Source organism: Megalobrama amblycephala, linkage group LG20, assembly GCF_018812025.1.
Source record: "Megalobrama amblycephala isolate DHTTF-2021 linkage group LG20, ASM1881202v1, whole genome shotgun sequence".
In the NCBI taxonomy this organism is placed as follows: domain Eukaryota; kingdom Metazoa; phylum Chordata; class Actinopteri; order Cypriniformes; family Xenocyprididae; genus Megalobrama; species Megalobrama amblycephala.
The window spans coordinates 15,566,065-15,588,487 of record NC_063063.1 but is presented as its reverse complement, the minus strand read 5'-3'; the positions used below and the strand labels follow the sequence as shown (position 1 = coordinate 15,588,487).

The following is a 22,423-nucleotide window of genomic DNA, read 5'->3' as shown; positions in this document are numbered from 1 at the left end:
AACCCTTTAAACTGCTAACAGTGATTGTAAATTAATTGCCTAAATTATGACATTATTAGCTAACTACATTCTCTGTTGACATGCATTCTCTGTAAAGCTGCTTTGAAACGACATGTATCGTGAAAAGCGCTATACAAATAAAAGTGAATTGAATTGAATATTTTCTTTTTTTGTCATTGGTTTTCTCGTGGTGATAACGCTTTAAAACCTGCATATATTCACCTCTGACATGATCACTAAACTTTTGCCATGAAAACACTCTGCTTGTATGATACATTTATTTCAGAAATTCTTCATTTTTATACTTTAGAAAAGTAAATAAGGGCAATAGTCTGGAAACACAAATATTTTTCCATACTCTGTTCTCTTTTTCCCCCATACTTATCCAGACCTGGAAATTACTCTAATCAAATTCCAACTTTTCCATACCTTTCCAAACTGTGAAGGAACCTTGACTGTGCCAATCACAGTGTTTTGTGCTGTGAATTGTGCATGTTTTACATGTATTTCTGTGTAAAAAATTAATCTGGTACAGTGTTGAAACAGCACTTGATGTCCCATATAAAAATAAATTGAGTCCTGAAGCAAACCGAGTTGAGAACTGCAGCTCTAATGTACTAGCTTCACTCCAAAGTCTCTCCCGTTATGATTTAGTGCTCTGCTATTACGTCAGTCAGTTTCACATGAGTTGAATTTTGGGCACAAGTCATGCTGACCTGAAAATAAGGTTATACAGAACGTATAATTAACCAAATTATGCACAATTTGGTTCAAATGTACTTTTCCAGAAGAACATTTCACTTCATGAACAGGTGAGAGCAGGACAGAGGTCGCAGCACACATAAAAATTCTCCACATAAAAAGCGCACTTGCTGCTACAGAAAATATTGACTAAAGTCAGAGGTATTGACCACCTTGACATCAAAATCAGTGAATACCTGAGATCTTGAGGATTATCCTAATTGCCAGAGATTCTGCTTGACACCCTCACTGTTAACTTAAGCTACCACATAGTGAATGACAGCACTGTAGCTCTATTACATTACTATCAAAAGTATTGTTCCTGTATTTCTGTTAATGTATTTAAAGTTTCTAAGGAGCTTAAAAATTGACCTTTAATGGATAAAAATATATGGTAAGACTATGCACAGGACTAAATCCAATTGTTTTGTTACTAAAATATTATAGAACAGAAGCATGTTTTAGACTTTACAAAAATTAAATATTTTATTTTATAGTGCCAGATTTCTCCAAATAAATAAAAACACCCATTGCAACAAATACCTTAATAAAACCCTTAGAAATAATTTTATTATTATAGTTCTTATACTTAAAGGGGTTCATTGTCACCAGCTGCAGAACACTAGGAAGGTGCTTTGACCTTATTAAACACGCTACACATCACAGTTAAACGCAGAGACAACCTACATACACCTTGGACAGCAGCACATTACGCATTTCCCAACAACAAGGCTGCACTGCAACATAATGAGCGCTGGTGGAAAGGTGGGTGGAACCAGACTACACCGCGTACAGACACAGACAAATCTCCGGGCTTTGAAGTAATGAGATTAGTATACGTGATGCACTCATAACACACTCACCGGTGCTCATTGTTGTCCGCAGACCTTTTCAGAGTCCAATGTCATGTATGTCTCTAGATCCTCATTAAGGCTGAGCATTCAGCGTGCTCCGTACATCTTTCAACCGCCCGGTGCACAAGTGCTCGAGCCAACGTGGAAAGTAATAAAAAGACACGAAATAAGCGCCTCGCACCTGCGACAGAAGAAAAGTCGTTGTTGTATATGCTGTAGAATCGGTAATAAACGTAGTGCGCAGCGTTGCGGGCGCATGCACGAGCGGGGTGTTGCCGTATGGCTGTGATGCGCTCGTGCGTAGGCTATTTGCCTCAGCACCATTCCTGCACGAGCCGCACTGTGACAACTACGTGTAGCAACGGAGGGCGTCTGGGAAATGGAGTTTCGTGCGAGAATGACAGATTATCGGAAGACAAAATCAACGAGATTAACTGTAGCAGTATATCATTATTAATAATGGCATAATTTTAAAGCATATCTCACCACATAGTGAGAGGATTTCCCCTTGAATTATCCCATGACTCAGAAGTGCCCACCTGATATTTGTGCTGAAATCGTTGGGGCTCCCCAGGGATTTAGGGATTTTGTCACTAGATTTAGTGACTTTATCGCCCCTTTTAAGACTTTGTTTTCAAAAGTTTTGGGACAAATCTAGCAACTTCTTAGACAAACCTTATCTAGAGTATTATTTTGTAAGTGAATATACCATTGCTGGCGATGCAGGCCTCACTGAGCCATCGGATTTAATCAAACATATCTTAATTTGTGTCCTGAAGATGAACAAAGGTCTTATAGGTGTAGAACGACAATAAATTACATTTTCAGTGGTGGGTGAACTAACCCTTTAAAGCTGCAGTCTGTAAGTTTTACCTATGTCGCCATCTCTGTTCGAAACCTGCAATTGCAGTTATTTGCACAATTATCTTTACGCGTGTTGAGCATCGGCACAGCCCCTCAGCGCAGATGAATAATGTTTTGAGGAGAATGTGTGGCTGTCAGTCACCGCACCGGTGGATAATGTACAGGTACTTTAGAATCACATGTAGTCTTGGGGGGGGGGGGGGGGGGGGAATGTGGGCACACAAAAAAAAAAAAAAAAAAAAAAAAAAAACCCACACCCACACCCACTGCACACACGACAAATTATAAATATCACTTTATTGCATCTCTTTACAATAGTTTATTTATTAATTTACATTAAAACATTAGCTCCAACCGACTGGAATAAAAAGCATCAGCGTGTGTTATTGAGCCCCACTTTTTTGTTACACAGATAGTCCATTAGGTCCTGCAATAAAGAGGTCACAAACTTCTGGTTAAGCTAAATTTCCAGCATCTCTTTAAACCAACCACGTAAAGTGATTAAATGGTTTACCTTGATCTTTCGCATCTGATCTACAGCCGCATCATCGAGCAATTCAACGCTGATGTCATCTTTATTGTCCTCAGATAGTAGCAGTGTCTTGAAATGCAGAAAAGGACCATTGTTGAATGCTATAATGAGCAAAAACTTTGCAATGGTTCATATATACACAGACATACTTCTCCATGGGAAGTTACTATCGTGGCCGTAGCCATCATCATTTCATCTCCAACAGAGCGACTAGCTTGTCTGTTCATCAAAAGAAAAGCAGCATTTTTAGTGAAAATGCACATCTGAAAAGAAACTCACCATGCAAGAAAGGAAACTTTACCTAAATTTAGGTCCTAAACCAAATGCTTGGTCACTGAGTTTGACAACCCGTCCTTGGGTTCTTTTTGCACTGATAGTTGAGGCACACCTGTCAATGAGAGTAAAGAGGAATCCAAATTTGAGCTCTCCACTATATTTGACCATTAGGAATATTCCATTGTGGACAAAAGGCAATTATTCCACCCCAGCAGTCAAGAACAAAGTCAAGGAGCTTACATTTTTATTATTTTATTTAGTTTCAATAATATTTAATATTGATGCATTTATAAAAAAATAAAAATAAATCATTTAGTTAAAGGTGCAATATGTAAAACCACTAGTCCAGTGTTACTGTATATGTGTGACCTGATCCGGCAAAATGAGTCACAGTGACCCAAATTCCAAAATTGAGATTTTGGTATCAATGGAAAGATGAGACAATACGCTTTAAAATGATATCCTAGTCAAAGTCATACCTTGAATGGTTTTAAAGATATACCCATTTGAATTATGGTCATCTTCCCTCTTTTTCCAATTGAAAACCTGAGAAAATCGCTTTTAGTTTTTTGCCATTTTTTTGTTGATATCTTTCAAAATCCATTGCATTTAAAGGGATAAACTATTTATTTTACAGCTTAATTTGACCAAAGACATTTTTTTTATATATGCGCTATTAAACCAGCTGAAGCTCAAATTATTTTAAAAGTATTTATTTGAATTAATTAATTAATTCATGGCCAAAGGAGTTTCTTTAGAAGGCTCGCGGGAAATGAAGTATACCCAGGCCATAACCACTCTAAATTGTAATGGACTGGAGCTCACATCGGGAGAAATAGGAACACGGGAACACGGGAGCACCGTGATGCGACCGCAAAGGGCACTTTCACTTTCACGATCAAAGTGCATGCCACCGATAAGCATTGTAAATGTAGTATTACAGTATACACATACCAATTAAACGTGCAGGTCTCCTCTCGTGCATCCTCCTCACTGGACTTCCGTTTCGCTTTCATATATCTCTTTTATAGATGCCATCAATGCTTTTACCTTTCTAGATGTAATTACCGAAATCAAAACGGTCCATAAACAATAAATCCTCACGAAAACTTAAGTCTGAAGGACTGTCTGAAGTGCTAGTCTGACAGGAGGATGGCTGGAACAAATCGCGTGCCTGTCAGTCGAAACGGTAAAACCATGTCAAATTTAATAGCCATTTAAATACCTTTACTCAATTATCTGGACTACGAATCTTTGGGAGATTATTTTTGAAAGTCTGTTCTTTGAAATTAGCTTTAAAAAAAACAAAAAAACGATTTTTTCATTGTTTTTCCACATTATCGGCCCATATCTTAAAATAGAACGTTGCGACTTCCGACTCATTTCGCCAGACCGGGTCACATATTTTGTTTACTTGAGTACTTACAATATCCCAAATGTTTCTAACTATTTGTAAATCGTGAGAAAATTGCAATTTTAACCAAGGCTCCGGGACGTGTGAGGAATCGCCTGTCAATTGCGTCATACCCGCGTTACCCTCGGTTTCCGGTTTTATTTTGTAGAAACCATGGAAACACCAAAGATGCTGTAATATATTACATGTTTTAATAGACAAGGGAACAACTGTTTTGATATATTTATAGACAGAAAACTAGTTATTGTTATATAGCTCAACACGTTTAGTCGTTTTAATCTAATTTTCTTGATTCCCAATTTTTCTTGATGCTTTACCATGCCTCAGAGAAAAACACTATTTTGTGAAGTTGCTAACATAGCATAATCAGATGCAGCTTTATTTTTAGTAACAGTAATACAGAATTTTCTCCATCATACAATACATTTTAAAATTAATTGCATGCCATTTATCAAAACAAGCCATCCAGAATTAATTAATGATATTCTAAAGTCAATCTATCTTACTGCAGTGTGCAACAAGTGTCTCATGGCAGCCGCCGAGCGAACGCACAGAGTAACGTTATAACATCATTTTCAACACTCTCTAATGTATCTAATATGATAAACAGAGCTGTGTTACCCATGACCGGGAAAGCGCAAGCGCCGGCGACTGTGGCATAATAAAAGTTCCGCTGCTTGCGGCGTGTTGCATTCGTCTCTCGTTAACAAATCGCTCCAGCGGCCCTATTCAGCTCCCACAACACTCAGTCCTGCTCTGTTTCATACTACAGTAATGTTAATAATCTCATCCATGAACATGATTTCTTTCTGAGTCCTATCCCGATTATTTTCCACTGGCTGTGAGGTGAAGACCACATGTCCCAAGATTCCACGCTCAAACTTGGCATCATCATGCTACGCTTTTGTTTTGAATAGGCCTCTAAAGACAGAAAATCCTACATATTGCACCTTTAATACAGTGTTCAAGTAAAAAAACAGGAGAAGTATTACATTTCATGCATGATAGGCAGATTGGCGCCATCTAGTTAGGAAAAAATAAGAAAATTAAATATAATGTCATGATTTAACTACTAGAAGTCTGTTTAGCCCCATATATATATATATATATATATATATATATATATATATATATATATATATATATATATATATATATATATATATATATATATATATATATATATATATATATATATATATATATATATATATATATATTTATTTTTTTTTTTTTTTTTTTTTCTCATTCCCTGGTTGCTTAAGTATTCCCAGACATTACTACTAATTTTAATAGGTTTCATATTTTGGTTATACATTTACACCTGATCAAAGATTACATTACTGTGGCTGATTTGTAGATTGTACCCCGAAAAACTGCTCTGTATCTTTGTATTTTTTCACATTTGCCATTCAAGACCATTTAATGTTTTCAAATCATGTCCAGTCCACAACTTGTTTTCAACAGATTCACAAGAAAGTTTTAGTAACTTTCCAATGAAGTGATACATTGTAACTCAAAAATGGTCTAAAGTAACCAAAGACCACCAGAAATTAAAACTTTACCTCAGACTTCCAGTGCTGTTACTGCTGTGCAGGGTCTTCTTTGCAGGTTTCTGTTATGAGAAAGCTCATATGTAAATTTTAAATTAGGCATACAGAAAGAGGACAAAAAACAAATGGAGGGTCAGTACCTTTGTACCTTCCACTGAAGTGGTCTTGTTTTGACTCGATGACCTCTGTTGCCCTGCTGTAGTATTTAAACCTGAAAGGAACGTAAGTTAACCTAAAAAGAATGAAAGCTGAATTTAAAAACGTGACTTTATAAGTTGCCTTGCACCTTTTTTGCTTGGTTTTCGAGACAGGGGTTTCTGAATTTCTGGAGACGTATTCTAAATGAAGAAAAAGAAAGAATACAACCACCACAACTCTGCGGTAACCTTAAGTAAACACCAGAGGGCAGCAAAATCATTTTACCGTTAGTGCCATAGTGACCTCGCCCACAGACGTGTCATCATCTGAAAAACATGATCGATTATAAAGACAAATAACATTAATATTCATAATAACGTCCAGACAGGACGAACAGGCTCTGTAATCGTCGTACCATTCATTAGGTCTTTTATCAGCGTGGTGTGAAGCGATTGCGGCATTTTCATCAGCTCTATTTTGAAAACTCGGTCCACAGTTGCCAGTAATTTGTTCAGATTGGTCTCCATTTCATTTATCCGGGCCTGAGCTATTTGGTGCAAGCAAAAAAATGGGTTAATTAATACATATACAGGAAAGAGTATGTATTGGCTTTAATATATGACTGACCTTCCTTCTCAAACTGTTGTATGAACAGCTCCTTTCTCTTGGTGAGTCTAATTTTCTGGTCATAATCAGGCTGACCTTCAGAATCCTGACTGACTTTTCTAGTTCTTCGGGGAGGCATGCTAATAATAATACAAATAGTGATTTTCAGATCTTTTTATGAACAACACACACCTCAGAACAGGTGCTCACCAATTACCTTCTTCTGTTTTAATAACGATTGGCAAACAAATTTATAAGATACTCTCCCGCCACCTACTGGACTGGATGCGCCTAGAAATGAACAGTTTAATAATAATAAAATAATATTAATAATAAATATTATTATTAAAGTTGTTAAAATATTGAAATATTAAATTATAATCTCAGGGGTTAATTAAAGTAAATATATTAGATCAAATGGGTTCAACTCTGACAGAAATGTTTGGGAATATTTATGAGATGAAACCTCATAATTATGACATTATGTCATAAATATGAGATGAAAAGTCGAAATTATGACTTAAGTAGACATAGAAAGTCTTAATTTCGATTCTATTAATGATCTTAAAGACATACAACCCACAACAAAAGTGGATAAAATAAAGAAAAAATAAAAGAAAAATAGATTAAAAAATAAACCAGAGTTATAGGATTCAGGTTAACGTCAAATAATTTAGTAATTCACATACAGTACAGTCCAAAAGTTTGGAACCACTAAGATTTTTAATGTTTTTAAAAGAAGTTTCGTCTGCTCACCAAGGCTACATTATTTAATTAAAAATCATAAAAAACAGTAATATGAAATATTATTACAATTTAAAATAACTGTGTACTATTTAAATATATTTGACAAAGTAATTTATTCCTGTGATGCAAAGCTGAATTTTCAGCATCGTTACTCCAGTCTTCAGTGTCACATGATCCTTCAGAAATCATTCTAATATGCTGATCTGCTGCTCAATAAACATTTATGATTATTTTCAATGTTGAAAACAGTTGTGTACTTTTTTTTTCAGGATTCTTGATGAATAGAAAGTTCAAAAGAACAGCATTTATCTGAAATACAAAGCTTCTGTAGCATTAACTACCGTTCAAAAGTTTGGGGTCAGTAAGAATTTTTATTTTTATTTTTTTGAAAAGAAATTAAAGAAATGAATACTTTTATTCAGCAAAGATGCATTAAATCAATCAAAAGTGGCAGTAAAGACATTTATAATGTTACAAAAGATTAGATTTCAGATAAACACTGTTCTTTTGAACTTTCTATTCATCAAAAATCCTGAAAAAAAAATTGTACAAAAATTTTGTACAATTGTACACATTAAATGTTTCTTGAGCAGCAGATCAGCATATTAAATGATTTCTAAGGACATGTGACACTGAGACTGGAGTAATGAGCTGAAAATTCAGCTTTGCCATCACAGGAATAAATTACTTTGGAAATATATTCAAATAGAAAACAGTTATTTTAAATTGTAATAATATTTCACAATATTACAGTTTTTTACTGTATTTTTAATTAAATAAATGTAGCCTTGGTGAGCAGACGAAACTTCTTTTAAAAACATTAAAAATCTTAGTGGTTCCAAACTTTTGGACTGTACTGTAAGTGAAATGATTTTGATTCCCAGTAAACTTATGCTACGAAGTTTAACAGAATAAAAGTAAAAAAGTTTTTTTTTTTTTTTTTTTTTTTTTTTTTTATGAAAATAGAACAATTTACAAACAGAGCATAGCATAAGGCAGTGTAATACAAAGTGTGACATTAATTAATAACAGGGGATCTGATAATATCATAACATTTTAAACATATTAATGACTTTTTGTTTTTTAACAATTTCAAAGATACTGTATAAAACAATCAAATTCCACTAAAAATACCTTAAATATTGGGGATGAATTTAAGCATTTTTGTTTATGTATGAAATTTTGCCAGCAATATGAATAAATTAACAATGTATTCAAGACCTTTGTTAACATTGTTTTCATAGTACACAATAATATCCTTTAAATAAAAACAGTATTTATCCTTTACCTGATTAAAAATAAATTCTGCCATTTCCTTCCAAAAATTTCGGGTAATTTTACAATCAAAAAACAAATGTGTTAACACTGTCTCATTTTTACAAAAGGAGCAAGTCATCAATATCAGAGTATCTTGAAATTATTGATTTAACAGGGTAGATGGTATGCAAAATTTTAAAATGTATTTCTTTAGTTTTGTTATTGATACAATATTTAAAGGGGATTAACTTTTTTTTTTTTTTTGCTTCAATTTATTGAACAGAGAAACACAATAGTTACAACAACAATACAGAAATTTGAAATGGGCGCATATAAAAACAAATCTAAGAATACATTAAAAAGTGTACATGCTTGCAAAATTCTAATAGCTTTTTGTTTCTTCGAGGGCAATATAGATTCAATATAATATTTCACTTCATTTTTAAATGCTATGAAACATGTTTTGTTTTTTTACCTGAAAATGTACATTTATGGATATGAAATTTGGCCATTAAAATACAAATACAAAAAATTAATAAAATAAGAGCAAGTCTGTTTATCTTTGGAGTTTACAATAATGCCTAAAAGAACATCTTTCCACTGTAAAATAAAATTTCCATCATCATTTCCAACAATAAAGTCAAGTACATTTTTCCAAAAATAAGATACATAAGGGCAGTGCCAAAATAAATGAACAGCTGTCTCCGGCTTCTGCTTGCAAAAGCTACAGCTTACATCTTTGTCTTTTTAAAATTTAATTAAATAATGTTTAGCAGGGTATATTTTGTGGAGAAGCTTAAAAGACACTTCTTTAACCTTGTTTGTTAAGAGATACCGGTTAGGCAGAAGCCAGACTTTTTTCCAACCAACATCACTCACAAATTGATTCCAGAATGCAATTACATTTGGTTTCGACACAACATCCTTCTGGAAAAGAGCTCTTATTGATCTATTATAAGTATTACAGGAGAAACATATAAAGGGATTAACTTAAAAAACTTAAGAAGCCTTTAGTTGACGATACGCGACGTCATATGTGTGCGACAGATTTGGTTGTCTAATGGCAGCCTTCTGTCACGCGTGTGAGTGTTGTTTTGATTCTCATGCGTAGCATGGGTAAAATACTGGATGATGTTGTGGATAGCGGCGGAATAGAAGTGATTATTCAAAATGAAAGCGACAAAACAATACCACGGTGTCCACATGGTACGAGATAAACTTAATAATATTGCTGCAATGTTAGTTTTGTAATTCCAAAATATTATATGAACTAATGTATAATAACCTCACTGACACGTGCTTTTCTCAGGGCCAGCTCTGTTGTTCGAGAAAACTGGCAAAGGAGGGGAGAAAGGAAGGAGATTTTACGCGTGTTCTGCTTGTCGAGATAGAAAAGACTGCAACTTCTTTCAGTGGGCAGACGAGAAGGTTAGTTTTGAGCTAACCTAGTGTTGCTCAATGTATCAGTTTTATGCAACACGTTTGCTTGTGCCTGTCAAAGCAGATTTCCAGAGTTGTTGGTTTTTTTCATGAAATATTGAAAATTACAAGCAATATAATAAGATTAAACACTGTAAAGCCTGACATATTATTTTTTTTTCAATGTATTAGTCTATTGAACATTTAGACAAAATCGTTAAAAAAAAGTCCTATTAATATTTGATACATCAGGATTTTATGGCAGACGTAGTTTAACAGTGAGAAAATGGAGCTACTTTTGTAGAAAAAACACCCCAATTTTATTAAGAGGCTCAAACTGAGCAAAAATATGGAGTTGTTATTATTTTTAAGGCCAAAAATAAGATGGATTTCAGACAGTTTGTAATGAAGAGATTTTTATAACAGTATAACAGGCTACTTGCATAAACGCATTCAATATCAGTTGTCACTATATTTCTCTCAATAATATGTTGTAGTAAGATATTATTTAAATGCTTAATTTTATGAACAAAGCACTGTCATTTTAATTAAGATGGTACAAAAATATAATGCAGTGCAATGATGATAAAGTGTAAATGTTGAATTGTTACCAACAATATACAAGTTATTCTTACGTTTACTTTATTAAAGTCATTAAAGATTACACACCAAAAAGACACTGAAGGTGGACCTAGGAAGGTGAACATACTTATAATTATACTAAAAGGCCTTTTACTTGCTCAAAAGTATGAAATATCAGTCAGTTGACAGAAGGCATGTAATAGATTGTGTACAACAGGTGTTTTTTCATTCACTTGATTAAATTAATTCATGCTCCAGATATCAGAAGCAAGGATGCTTGCCAGAGAGGAGCAGAACCGCTCCAAGATGCCTCTTTTCACTCATCAGGAATACTGTTCTAGGTAAATGACTCTTATTTTAACATTTCAGCCATGTTACACTCATCAAATGAGATATTGACATGTCTGTTTATGATAAAGGAAGTGAATCTAAATATTAAACACTGGAACAAAGACCTGTCTATATCCACTTCAATTAACTGACAGTAAAATATCAAAAGTACCTAAGATACGATGACCTGATGTTTAATATTTAATATGTGCACATGTTTGTTTCTTTCACAGATTTAGAGAATTTGTGTCTCTGCCACTGGAGCAAAGAAGGTTCTGTGTGGACTGTCAGATGTTGATCTTACCTGGGGAATGGGCGAATCACGCGAAACACAAGGCTCTTTCTGAGGACATCACAGTGCAGCGGTTAAAAAGGCCCAGTCTACTTCTGTGTCCTCTGGTCAACAAGAAGAGTAATGCACAATATCTGTTTGCAGACCGAAGCTGTCATTTCCTCTTGGATATGTTCCTTGTGTTAGGCTTCCAGAAAATTCTCTGCGTAGGGACACCACGGTAGGTGTGAGCCGTTACTCCTGTGGTTGGAAAACTAGTCATGGGTGTCATAAGTGCAAATAGCCAAACTTGTTGGTAAAGGCTATTTGCCTAGAAATATCATTACACTTATGCTAACACTTAAGCATGTGTCACTATTTGCACTGGTCACACTTTATATTAGGTGTCTTCAACTACTATGTACTTACATAAAAATGTTATGCACAGTGTACTTTGGTGGGATACGGGTAAGGTTAGGGACAGGTTTGGTGTTATGGTGTAAGGGAAGGGTCAACAGTGTAATTATCGACATTACAGAAATTGATTACAGAAGTAATTACATGCAGGTATTTTCTAAATACATGTACAATGTAATAAAACATGCAAGCATACAATAATTGCAGTGTATCAAATGTTTAATTTAAATGTTAGTACATAGTATTTAAAGACACTTAATATAAAGAGGGGTCTTTGCACATAAAGGGATAGTTCACCCCAAAATGAAAATTCTGTCATCATTTACTCACCCTCATGTTCAAAACTTGTAAGACTTTTGTTCATCTTCGGAACACAAATGAAGATCTTTTTGATGAAATCTCAGAGATGTCTGTTCCTCCATAGACTGCCTTTGCAACTACCACTTTGACGCTTCAAAAAGTTCATAAAGAGATCATAAAACTAATCCATATGAATGGAGCGGTTTAGTCCAAATTTTCTGAAGAGACTCAATTGCTTTTTATGATGAACAGAACAGAAGATTTAATTTAGGCTTTTCTACTCGCAGGTAGACATTTATCAGCGAACAAAAGCAGAAGCTCATTCATATGGATTCATATGGATTAGTTTTCTGATCTCTTTATAAACTTTTTAAAGCGTCAAAGTGTCAGTTGCAAAGGCAGTCAATTGAGGGACAGACATCTCTCATATTTCATCAAAAAGATCTTCATTTGTGTTCCGAAGATGAACGAAAGTCTTACAGGTTTAGAATGACATGAGGGTGAGTAAATTATGAATTTTCGTTTTGGGATGAACTAACCCTTTAATGTAAGCATCTATGTTTTCTTACACTTAGAAAATACGACATCTAAAAAAACTTAAATTGTGTCACAGACGTTTTCAAATGCAATGTAAAGCATAGTCAAAAAGTCAAACAGTCGAAAGCATATCTTCACATTTTAGCTTTGCATTTGAATTATACTCTCTTATAAATTCACAGATTACATGAGGTGATAAAGTTACGGAATATGGAGGGCAAGAGTCCAACCGTGAAGAGTTTATTGCTGGATATTGATTACAGGTAAACATAATACAACATAATTATTTGCAAATACAAGGTTAAATAGCCACACAGACATAGAATTGAGGGGGTGTTCCACTCCTTATGATTATTTTATTTAAAAAAAAAAATTAACTGTACTGTGTTTTTACTATATTTTTACCATGTTTAAAGTAGTACACTGTGCTATTAAGATGACTTTGCTTTTTTGGTATGCTTGCACTATTAACTGAATCTCAGAAAGGTGGTCCTATAATGGTGGTCCTAAAGTATAAGTATAATATACATTACTGTTCATATATTGTACAAAAGATTTTTATTTCAAATAAATGCTGTTCTTTTGAACTTTCTGTTCATCGGAGAATCCTGGAAATAATGCATCACATTTTCCAAAAAAAATTAAGCATCACAATTTTTTCAACACTGATAAGATATAAGACATAAGAAATAAGAATGAATAAGAAATGTTTCTAAAGATCAAATCAGCATATTAGAATGATTTATGAAGAACGGCTGCTGACAATCCAGCTTTGCCATCACAGAAATAAATTACATTTGATTTTACAGTTTAAACAGTGTTTTTTAAATTGTAACAATATTATTTTATTATTTTTACAGTAATTTTTGATCAAATAAATTCAGCCTTAAGAGCATAAGCATTAGAAACCACTTTCAAAAACATTAACAAAAATCTTACCGACCTAAACGGACGTGTATTCAAACAATATTAAAGACCGAGGTCGCATATTTCCATATGATGATGGCCTGTGTGTTTGTCTCTGGGTGAGAAGAAGCGGAAAGCTGGGTAGAGCGGCTCAGTAAACTGATGATGTGCTCTGTCAAACACGGCCGTCTGCACTGCTGAAAACTCCTGCAGCATTCTCATAGTCTCAGCATCATAGAACACCACTCGACCCTTCTGATATTTCACAAACACTCCCACCCTGTTCGGTGCAGCCCGTGCTGCTGTGACGGGTAGTGCCACGTGCCGATCGTTGTGCCAGGCCATGAGATGCCCATCCTGAAACTCAAGACTCCACGAGCACCTGTTCCGTCCAAGTTTGGCTGCTTTGTCTCGTCCTCTCCTCTGTAGGCTCCCGTAAGCCACACCCACAGCCCATGATGGGCAGCAGTGCACATCCACCTCCCAGTAGTGCTGCCCAGATTTAAAAGCAATGGAGCCCAAGGCACAGTATAACTGATCAAATCTTAGAGGGTCATTGGGAACACAGTGTTCCTCTGCAGAAAGGGACATGCCCCGTCCCTCCGAGGTCACCTTAATCTGTTTGTGACAGGTCAGTTTATCAATCGCCACATTTGAGGAGTCTGTCAAGATGAAATGCAAGAATATTCATAAACAGATGATTTACACATAACATGGTCCCATTATTCAGTATTCTAAATATTTCTTGTTATATATTAGCTAATCCACACATTAATACTATACATTACATAGTATATATATATATAAAGAAGTCTAAAGGTTTAAGCAGAAATATAAATTATAAAGATTTGTACATTTTAAAATATTGTATGCTCTATATACAGTACTGTTCAACAGTTTGAGGTCAATATGATTTTTTTTCCCTCTATCTTCACTGAGGCTGCATTTATTTGATCCAATTTAAATTTAAGTATTTATTTGAATTGAATATTATTACAACTTATAATAACTGTTTTCTATCTTAATACATTTTAAAATGTAATTTATTCCTGTGATGGCAAAGCTAAATTGTTGTGCTGCATAATATTTTTGTGGAAGCCGTGACACTTTTTTTTTCAGGATTCTTTGATTAATAGTTCAAAGAACAGCATTTATTTCTTATAATTTTGTGCGTAACAATATAAGTAAGCAATAAGGTACGAGAGGCTGTGCTGTATCGTGAATAAGTCACGGCAATGACATATACAGCACTAGCCTCGAGTACCTTATTGCTTTTATAAAACAGTTTCTACACAATACCAATTTTAAAGCCAAAAAATATGTATCAATGCAACTTTCATTAAGTAAAATCACTAAAAGCCTTCCTTCCGCCGGAAACATAGTCCCTGACCGTGAACAGCAACAGAAGTTACATTATTACACCATTAGATGGCGGCAAAGACTGTCTTTATGAGTGATTCACTCAGTTGCAAACACTTTTATATTGAAAAGACTGAATTGTTGTGAGCACTGAACAAGACACAACTGATAAATGCTTTGACTAGCGCTGTCAGTCATGGGAAAACCCCTTAACTGTTAAAAGGACAAGATATTGCAGCGGACATTTAAACATTTTTTATTATGAACATAGGACTGACCTGAAGGAAAATGCTAAATCTAAATAAACTCGCTCACTCAATCTTTTTTCTCACAACACTCTTCTACATAATACAGTAAGCTTCAATGAATAATATAATATAAATTAAGAACAAACCGTTTACGTTGCTAAGAGTGGCTAAGGGTGTTGTGTAGTGATACAAAGAACCGTTGGGTGAAGCAGTGAATAAAACACAGCTATTGACCAATCAGAATGAAGGACAGAAACTAACCGTTTTATAAAAGTTTTTAATGTCACTTTTGTTCAAGTTTATTCATCCATGCTTAATAAAAGTATTATTTTTTTATTAAAAAACTTGTTGACCTCAATTTTGAATGGTAGTGTATATTATATATATATATATATATATATATTTTTTTTTTTTTTATTCATATATATATATATTTTAACAATATATATCTAAAATATATTTTTAAATATATAATTAACTTGATTTAGACTGATCAAACTTTTTTTGTACAACAAAATGATGGGTTTTATGGATTGAGAGTGTTTTGTACCCAGCAGCAGGCTCTTTCGTTGTAGCTGGGCTTTCAGACCTTTTGAGATGTTCCTAAGAACCTTCATGAGCTTCTGGATCTTCTCCTCATTCATTTTTATCTGTTCTTCAGCTGGGTCCAGTTTCTTACGACAGCTAGTCAATCTAGCCGAAGATGCATTTGAATTATATAGTTAATTGCATTCATAGTAGAAGTTGCATTACATATATTGTAATGTACAGCATGATTGCTATTGAAAAGAACATGGAAGACATATTGTTTTGACATATAATTAGGTTATCAATATGTATTTATATTTATAAGGACTTGTCACAAAATCTGCTATTCGTATAATGAAAAAAGATGGGCTTACGTAAAATCCTCAGGAAATGACTGAAAGCAGAGAACATGCAGAAGACAATATATGTGATCCCTGCATTTGTCAAGATTATTACAACAACATGAAATTCATGTTTGGTCTTTGACTGTTACCTCCTTCATGGACTCTGTGGGGCTCTGTTGAGCTGACTGCATAGTGCTGATGTGTTTCTGCAGCAGACCAAGGTGTTGATTCCAGTCTTGAAGAATTCGGTTTAGTTTACTGTTGGTCTCCCGGCGGTCTTGCTCTATCATGTCTAGAACAGCCTTCTCATCCTCCTGCAGAGCCACATGTAGCTCCTCATAACACTCCTGTACGTGCTGCTTCATCGCCTCTGAACTCGTCTTCAGCAGAGATGTATGATTCATCAGTTATTTAACATTTATGGTAGTTGAGGCTTTATCGCATTCAGGTAGACATTCAGTCTACCTGCTTTCCTGATATTATTTTGAATAATTATTTGAAGAGATAAAATAAAATTAACTCTAATCTTTAAATCAAAATGTAATAACTTTCCCTGCCTCTGAAACAACTTCCTTATTTGGGTGATGTCACCACCAAACCATCTCCTTCAACCACCAGTCATATATAGACCAGTTTTCATGATCAAATCAAGTTACAATAGAATTTCACTTACATTTAGGTTGGCTTGCCGCTTTTTAATAGATTCCAGATGAGACTCTGTTCTTTTCTTCTCCTTCTTCAAGTCCTCCAACCAGACTGGCAGCTGTTGACACTTTTTTTATTATTATTAACATACACTACTGTGTTTTTTTTTTTTTTTTTTTTTTTTTTTTTTTTAAATGAATGTTTATTTAGCAAGGAAGCACTAAATTGATCAAATGCGACAGTAAAGACATTTATAATCTTGCAAAAGATTTCTCTCAAAAAATGCTCGATAGCCTCGTGGGCAGCACGCCGACATATAGCACTGTTGTGCTTAAGGTGACTTGAGTTCGAGTCCCAGCTCGTGGACTTTCCCGATCCTGTCCCTCTCTCTCCAACTTAGCTTACTGTCCTATCATAATAAAAGCAAAAACTCCAAAAATAAACCTTTACAAAAATGCTGTTCTATTAAAAGTTCTATTCATCAAAGAATCCGGTAGAAAAATGTATCACGGCCTCCACAAAAATATTAAGCAGTGTAACTTTTATCAACACTGATAACAATAAGAAATGTTTCTTGAGCACCAAATCAGCATATTAGAATGATTTATGAAAGATCATGTGACACTAAATTCCATCACAGGAATAAATTGGTAATTGTAATACCAACCAAAACTTTAGAATTGTAGTGTATATCTAAGTGGGTCTTCATTTTTGCAGCCCATGAGCATGTGTTCAACCTTCAACTAACCTTCAACTACATTCTTATGTTGTCCTTGTAGGTTGTCCTTATGTGGTCTCATGTAGGTTGCCCTACTTCATAATCAGCTTATCAATTTTGTTTGGCAGGTTAGGGAGTCTATATTACCTGCTCTGAGGGTTTTGGAGAGATGGCTCCAGTTCTCCTGATCAGTATTGGAGAGCGTGGGAAGGGCTGGATGACTTGTGGCCCTGAACGAGCCTCTGTAGCCAGACAGAAGGAACTGGTTTCCTCTGATAGAGGCCTAAAATCTTCCTCTGCCATCTCTCCAAGTTCTCTGAGCATAATGGGAGTCGATGTGCAGCTCATTTAGAAAACATCATAAAATCACATTCACATCAGTAGTTTGTAATTATCATAATTTTGTCAAAATGTACGGTTGTAGTATATAAAGCATGAAATGCAAATACAAAACATTCCTAAATTTGCTGATTTTCTCAGAAGACATGCAGACTAGTTCCTTGTTTTTGCTAATGTGCCAAAAAAAAGAAAAAAAAAGCCTTGACTAAAAATAACCGGATGCCAAAAGGCACATGTATATCTGCATAGCCTAAAGCAAAGAAATGAAAATTCAAAGCATATAAGCTTTTGAGCAGCCTGCACATACGGTATATGTATTGACATTGGCTCGCTATCAAGTTCTTAAAGTGCTTTAAAATGTTTTATCTTTATGACGATGTAAATTAGTTGTGCTCTTAGTACTGCATGGCACTGAAATAATAATATGCAATAAAATAATGCAATAAAACAACTTACCTAAGAAAGTGATATGAGAATAGTGAATGTGTTTGATTGTCGTCCTCCTGCAAGCATCGTCTGTGGAATGTGTTGAAAAAGTTGTACAGCCCCTTTTAACAAGCCAAAGCCTGCTGCATATGCGTATTTGTGTGCACACACTTTCACAGTGTTTTATAACTGACAGGATTTTGTCTGCTCAGTTCCAGACTTGTTGACCTGCAGGGTTTGGAAATAACAGCAGATTGTGGGTTTTATTTAGCTGTTCTGAAATTCATGTTGAAACTTGTATTTCATTTAGTGCATTGCATGCATTTTGTTGCCATCAACCTCTTTCTTTTTCTGCCCTCTTAGGTACTGCCAGTTTTTTGGACAGAATGAGTTCTGCCACTATAATATGTTCAATCATCACTTCTTTGATGATGAGGTAAAAAAATAAACCTCCTTTGACGTCAAATGTGGTCCCTCTTGTACGTTCTGAAAAAATCATGATACGCTTTTGTGCAGGAAGCGGTCACATTTTTTCAAAGCTTTCTGCGTGAGGAGGGAGGAGCCAAGGTAGTCATGGTTACAGACCCCCCATTTGGAGGACTTGTGAAGCCACTAGCCAACAGTTTCTCTCAGATGTCGATGACCTGGAAAAAGCAGAATAAAGGTGTAAGCAACTAAGTTTTGTAACAACTTGTGCATGTTTTACTTTCAAACATAATGCTTTGCTAAATGTATGTTTTACTCACTTTTACAAATTTAACCAAAAGACAATTCTGTCTTTTTTTTTTTTTACTCACCCTCAACCTTTATTTCTTCAGTGGAAAATAAACTTAGAATTATGCTGGTTTGTCTTTTTCCTCACACACTATCATATGGCTTCAGAAACCATTTTATATTCCAAGAAATAAATTAAATCATACAGGTTTGTAATGGCATGAGGGTGATTAAAAGTTGACTCAGAGACATCATAATGTTATCATTCTTACCTGTTGATGTTGTTGTTGAAATCCTCTTTAGTGAGCGATGCAGCCGAGATGCCAATGATCTGGATCTTCCCATACTTCTTTGAGTCCCGTATCCTTGAGTGTTTTCCCTCTTTCTCTATGCTGGATTACCAGGTATTATAGGAATATCATGTTAAACAAATGTTAATTAATATAATAAAATATTTACAGGGTAGTCAAGTGTTGATCTTCATTCTCAGGTCGATTATGATAACCACCCTCTATATAAACATGGAAAGAAGGGCCGTAAGCAGTCACCTGTTCGACTTTTCACCAATCTGAGCCCTAAAGATATCATTTTACCAGTGGATGAAGGTTACAGGTGCATATACAACACAACTCTTCTTCTTAATGCATTCAGGGTTTGTTTGGTCCCAAAAGAGATACAAAAAAATGAAAAATAAAATGCATTTTTAGTACAGGAACTAACTTAGGAAATTTTTTTTTTTTTAAGAGATATAACCATTCAATTTTTTTTTTCCTTTTGCGTTCAGGTCCATCTTGACCCGGCTATCAACTGAGGCTTTAACACTATGCCACTTATATATATATATATATATATATATATATATATATATATATATAAACATATTTCTCTTAAAATTACTTTTTGTAAAATAAATGTAGCCTCCTACCCATATCGTGTACACTTTTGAGACTGAATTTTATTTATAAGCATGAAAATGCATGCACGTCTATTGATAAACCACTGCAGCATGAAAAACGTATCATCTTTTTCATCTGAAGTTAAAGTTCATGGAAAAAATAATTTAAAATAATTAAAATATATAACAACATTCCAGTGTAATATTGGTGTTGAATTGTTAGAAAATGAATATGTAATTTTCATAAATTTGGACTGTTTTTGGGCAGTCTTGGCTTATAGGTTCAATGGAATACTGGTAATTCTATTATGTTCTTTCATATAATTATATATTCAGTAACACTTTAACTAATGTTAACAAATCAAACCTTATTGTAATGTATTAACTAACAATGAGCAATTACTTTTGTTACAGTATTTATATTTTTTAATCTTTTTTAATGTTCATTGTTTGTTCATGTTAGTTCACAGTGCATTAACCAATGTTAATACAATGTTTGATTTTAATAATGTTTTAGTAAATGTTGAAATTAACATTTAAGATTAATAAATGCTTTAGAAGTATTGTTATTTCTTAGTTCATTGTTAACTAAAGAAACCTTTTTTTTTTTAAATTAAAGCCTTTTTTTAAAAATGAATAAAAACAGTAAATGTTACATTGAAAACTTTTAGAAGTTATTGATTAGGTACAATGTTGTTTTAATTAAAAAATATTAAGTTATAACAGTTGTATAAGCTTACGTTCCACGGTGGCCAAACTGATCTGGGAATGCAAAAATTTAATGCAGATCTTGAATGCATTATGAGGGTTAAACATACACTTAATCATTTATTTGTTGTTTTTTTTAATATGTAATTTGCTTTAAATGCTGAATTGCATTGATTGAGGTGGCTAAAATTCTACTATTAATATTTTTCCATTCTTCTCAGATTTTGCAGTGTTTGTGAGAGGTATGTGTCTGCAGGAAACAAACACTGCCCCAAGTGTGACACTTGTCCATCAAAGGTAAATGCTAATGTATAATTCAGTATATGGAATAGGAGTAGATTTACTGACATTTCCCTATTTATCTCACAGGATGGGCGAGAATGGAGGCACTGCGATCAATGTGGGCGGTGTGTGAAGCCTTGTAAGCAAATTTGAATTAATTTGACTGATGTCCCCTAAGGTTTATTTCTTGCTCTCTCATTGCATCTTTTCTGCTTTCTTTCTCTCTCCAGCTTGGCGCCATTGTTCTTCATGTGCTCACTGCGCTCTCCCTGATCACCCTTGCGGTCAGAGCCAAACTGGCTGTTTCAACTGTGGCAGCCATAAACACAAACTTAGAGCCTGCCCTAAGAAACACAATAAACAGTGAGTATAAACCAAGATTATTATAGTTAACTATTAAACTACAGTTTATTTTAAATTAAATAAACATTATTTTGTTACTTGAAATAATAAAATAAAATGTCAAGTTTAACTTAACTACTAAAATAACTACATCTGAAATTGAAAAAAAAAAAAAAAAAAACTGAAAATATAAAAATAGTAATTCAATCATACTAAAATAAGACCAGTATATAAACAAAGATTACCCTAAAAATACAATAAGGCCTGGTTTCAGAGACAGGGCTTAGATTAAGCCAGGATTTGACCATAGTAGCTTTTATAAACATGCCTTAGAAAAACATATTACTGGTGAAACATTCATTTTAGTCTGGGATTAGCTTAAGCCTTGTTTGTGAAACAAGGGGGAAATGTTTTAAAACTCTTAAATTATGCTTTATAATTTAAAATAATAAAATATATACAGAATATCTGCCCTAATACTACCAATGGCTTATAAACATTATTAATGTTCTCCAGACACTCAGATAATTGGTCACAGTGCTGTATTGATGATGATACTGTAGTAACATGTTTCTACATGAACAAAAAGACTATGATTTTCACACTAATACAAACTGGTTCTTCAAGTGTTTTAATATATTTATACGATTCTCTTACACATGTTCTGCCAACAGAATGCCTGTGGAAGGTGGTCGTGGAGCTCAAGGCCTGTCAAAACACATTACAGGCAAACCCACAGCTAAGAACAAGAGGAAAAGAAAAGTTACATGATCTCCCACAGTGCATTATGGAAACAATGGTTTTGAGGCTGCTGAGAATTGCATCACAAACACAAAGTGAGATCACAAAGTGTGAAAACATGAACTGGTGTTAAACCTACATGTATACAGTAAGGTTTTTGTGCATCTACAGCCAGTTATATGTTTGCCATTTTATTTTCATGCATCTTGTCCTTGTCATAAGCTTATCCTACACTAGAATGTTCCCAGTACAATTAACACATTGTGAACAAAACTCATCAAAACGGTCTAGATTAATGATTCAAAGAAGCTTTGTTCTAGCTTATGTGGCTCAAACAATGACTATCTGTGGATTAAACCTTTGAATATAATTACTGTATTATTGGAATGG

The 22,423-nt window shown here is 34.3% G+C and overlaps 4 protein-coding genes across 5 annotated transcripts in view; 1 reads left to right on the top strand and 3 right to left on the bottom strand.

Annotated features, from left to right (window-relative positions):
• The window catches only part of ablim2 (actin binding LIM protein family, member 2), a 77,893-nt gene extending 76,004 nt beyond the window's left edge, over positions 1–1,889 (bottom strand). The window contains exon 1 of the mRNA XM_048171391.1: positions 1,605–1,889. Within this exon, the coding sequence (XP_048027348.1) occupies positions 1,605–1,614 (10 nt within the window). The 5' untranslated portion in view covers positions 1,615–1,889. The remainder of the gene's footprint in view (positions 1–1,604) is intronic.
• Positions 1,890–2,735: 846 nt separating this feature from the next.
• On the bottom strand, positions 2,736–7,206 carry cdca9 (cell division cycle associated 9). The gene is made up of 10 exons (XM_048170659.1): positions 7,000–7,206; positions 6,788–6,919; positions 6,658–6,698; positions 6,521–6,572; positions 6,375–6,445; positions 6,247–6,296; positions 3,293–3,379; positions 3,141–3,210; positions 2,974–3,060; positions 2,736–2,886 (listed from the first exon to the last, which is right to left on the bottom strand). Exons 1-10 carry the CDS (start codon positions 7,115–7,117, stop codon positions 2,833–2,835), a joined length of 762 nt encoding a protein of 253 aa, XP_048026616.1. The 5' UTR covers positions 7,118–7,206; the 3' UTR covers positions 2,736–2,832.
• A 2,793-nt stretch (positions 7,207–9,999) lies between these two features.
• On the top strand, positions 10,000–22,411 carry zcchc4 (zinc finger, CCHC domain containing 4). The gene is made up of 13 exons (XM_048170084.1): positions 10,000–10,188; positions 10,292–10,410; positions 11,242–11,324; positions 11,547–11,825; positions 13,021–13,101; positions 18,715–18,787; positions 18,868–19,015; positions 19,369–19,469; positions 19,556–19,677; positions 20,890–20,965; positions 21,038–21,089; positions 21,181–21,313; positions 21,967–22,411. The coding sequence occupies exons 1-13, from the start codon at positions 10,086–10,088 to the stop codon at positions 22,061–22,063; spliced, it is 1,467 nt and encodes a 488-aa protein (XP_048026041.1). The 5' UTR covers positions 10,000–10,085; the 3' UTR covers positions 22,064–22,411.
• On the bottom strand, positions 13,056–18,669 carry si:dkey-219e21.4 (tripartite motif-containing protein 14). 2 transcript variants are annotated; one of them, XM_048170085.1, is made up of 7 exons: positions 18,382–18,669; positions 17,734–17,902; positions 16,897–16,995; positions 16,373–16,603; positions 16,254–16,273; positions 15,902–16,044; positions 13,056–14,406 (listed from the first exon to the last, which is right to left on the bottom strand). In XM_048170085.1, the coding sequence occupies exons 2-7, from the start codon at positions 17,887–17,889 to the stop codon at positions 13,808–13,810; spliced, it is 1,248 nt and encodes a 415-aa protein (XP_048026042.1). In that variant the 5' UTR covers positions 17,890–17,902; positions 18,382–18,669; the 3' UTR covers positions 13,056–13,807. The 2 variants fall into 2 exon arrangements, with proteins under 2 accessions (XP_048026042.1, XP_048026043.1); XM_048170086.1 differs by having other exon boundaries at positions 16,897–16,986; positions 18,382–18,664.
• Positions 22,412–22,423: the final 12 nt, after the last annotated feature.

What these genes read in the sequence shown, in the direction of transcription:
- cdca9 (XM_048170659.1), bottom strand. Translation starts at nt 7,117, where the DNA reads ATGCCTCCCCGAAGAACTAGAAAAGTCAGTCAGGATTCTGAAGGTCAG. An exon ending in AGGTCACTATGGCACTAACG is followed by an intron (nt 6,573 to 6,657) that starts GTAAAATGATTT and finishes TTCTTCATTTAG; the next exon opens with AATACGTCTCCAGAAATTCA. An exon ending in ATCAGATGCGAAAGATCAAG is followed by an intron (nt 2,887 to 2,973) that starts GTAAACCATTTA and finishes TCTTTATTGCAG; the next exon opens with GACCTAATGGACTATCTGTG.
- zcchc4 (XM_048170084.1), top strand. Translation starts at nt 10,086, where the DNA reads ATGCGTAGCATGGGTAAAATACTGGATGATGTTGTGGATAGCGGCGGA. An exon ending in TTCAGTGGGCAGACGAGAAG is followed by an intron (nt 10,411 to 11,241) that starts GTTAGTTTTGAG and finishes TTCATGCTCCAG; the next exon opens with ATATCAGAAGCAAGGATGCT. An exon ending in CCAGTGGATGAAGGTTACAG is followed by an intron (nt 19,678 to 20,889) that starts GTGCATATACAA and finishes CATTCTTCTCAG; the next exon opens with ATTTTGCAGTGTTTGTGAGA.
- si:dkey-219e21.4 (XM_048170085.1), bottom strand. Translation starts at nt 17,889, where the DNA reads ATGGCAGAGGAAGATTTTAGGCCTCTATCAGAGGAAACCAGTTCCTTC. An exon ending in CTCCAAAACCCTCAGAGCAG is followed by an intron (nt 16,996 to 17,733) that starts GTAATATAGACT and finishes TAATAAAAAAAG; the next exon opens with TGTCAACAGCTGCCAGTCTG. An exon ending in ACGAAAGAGCCTGCTGCTGG is followed by an intron (nt 14,407 to 15,901) that starts GTACAAAACACT and finishes TCATCTTGACAG; the next exon opens with ACTCCTCAAATGTGGCGATT.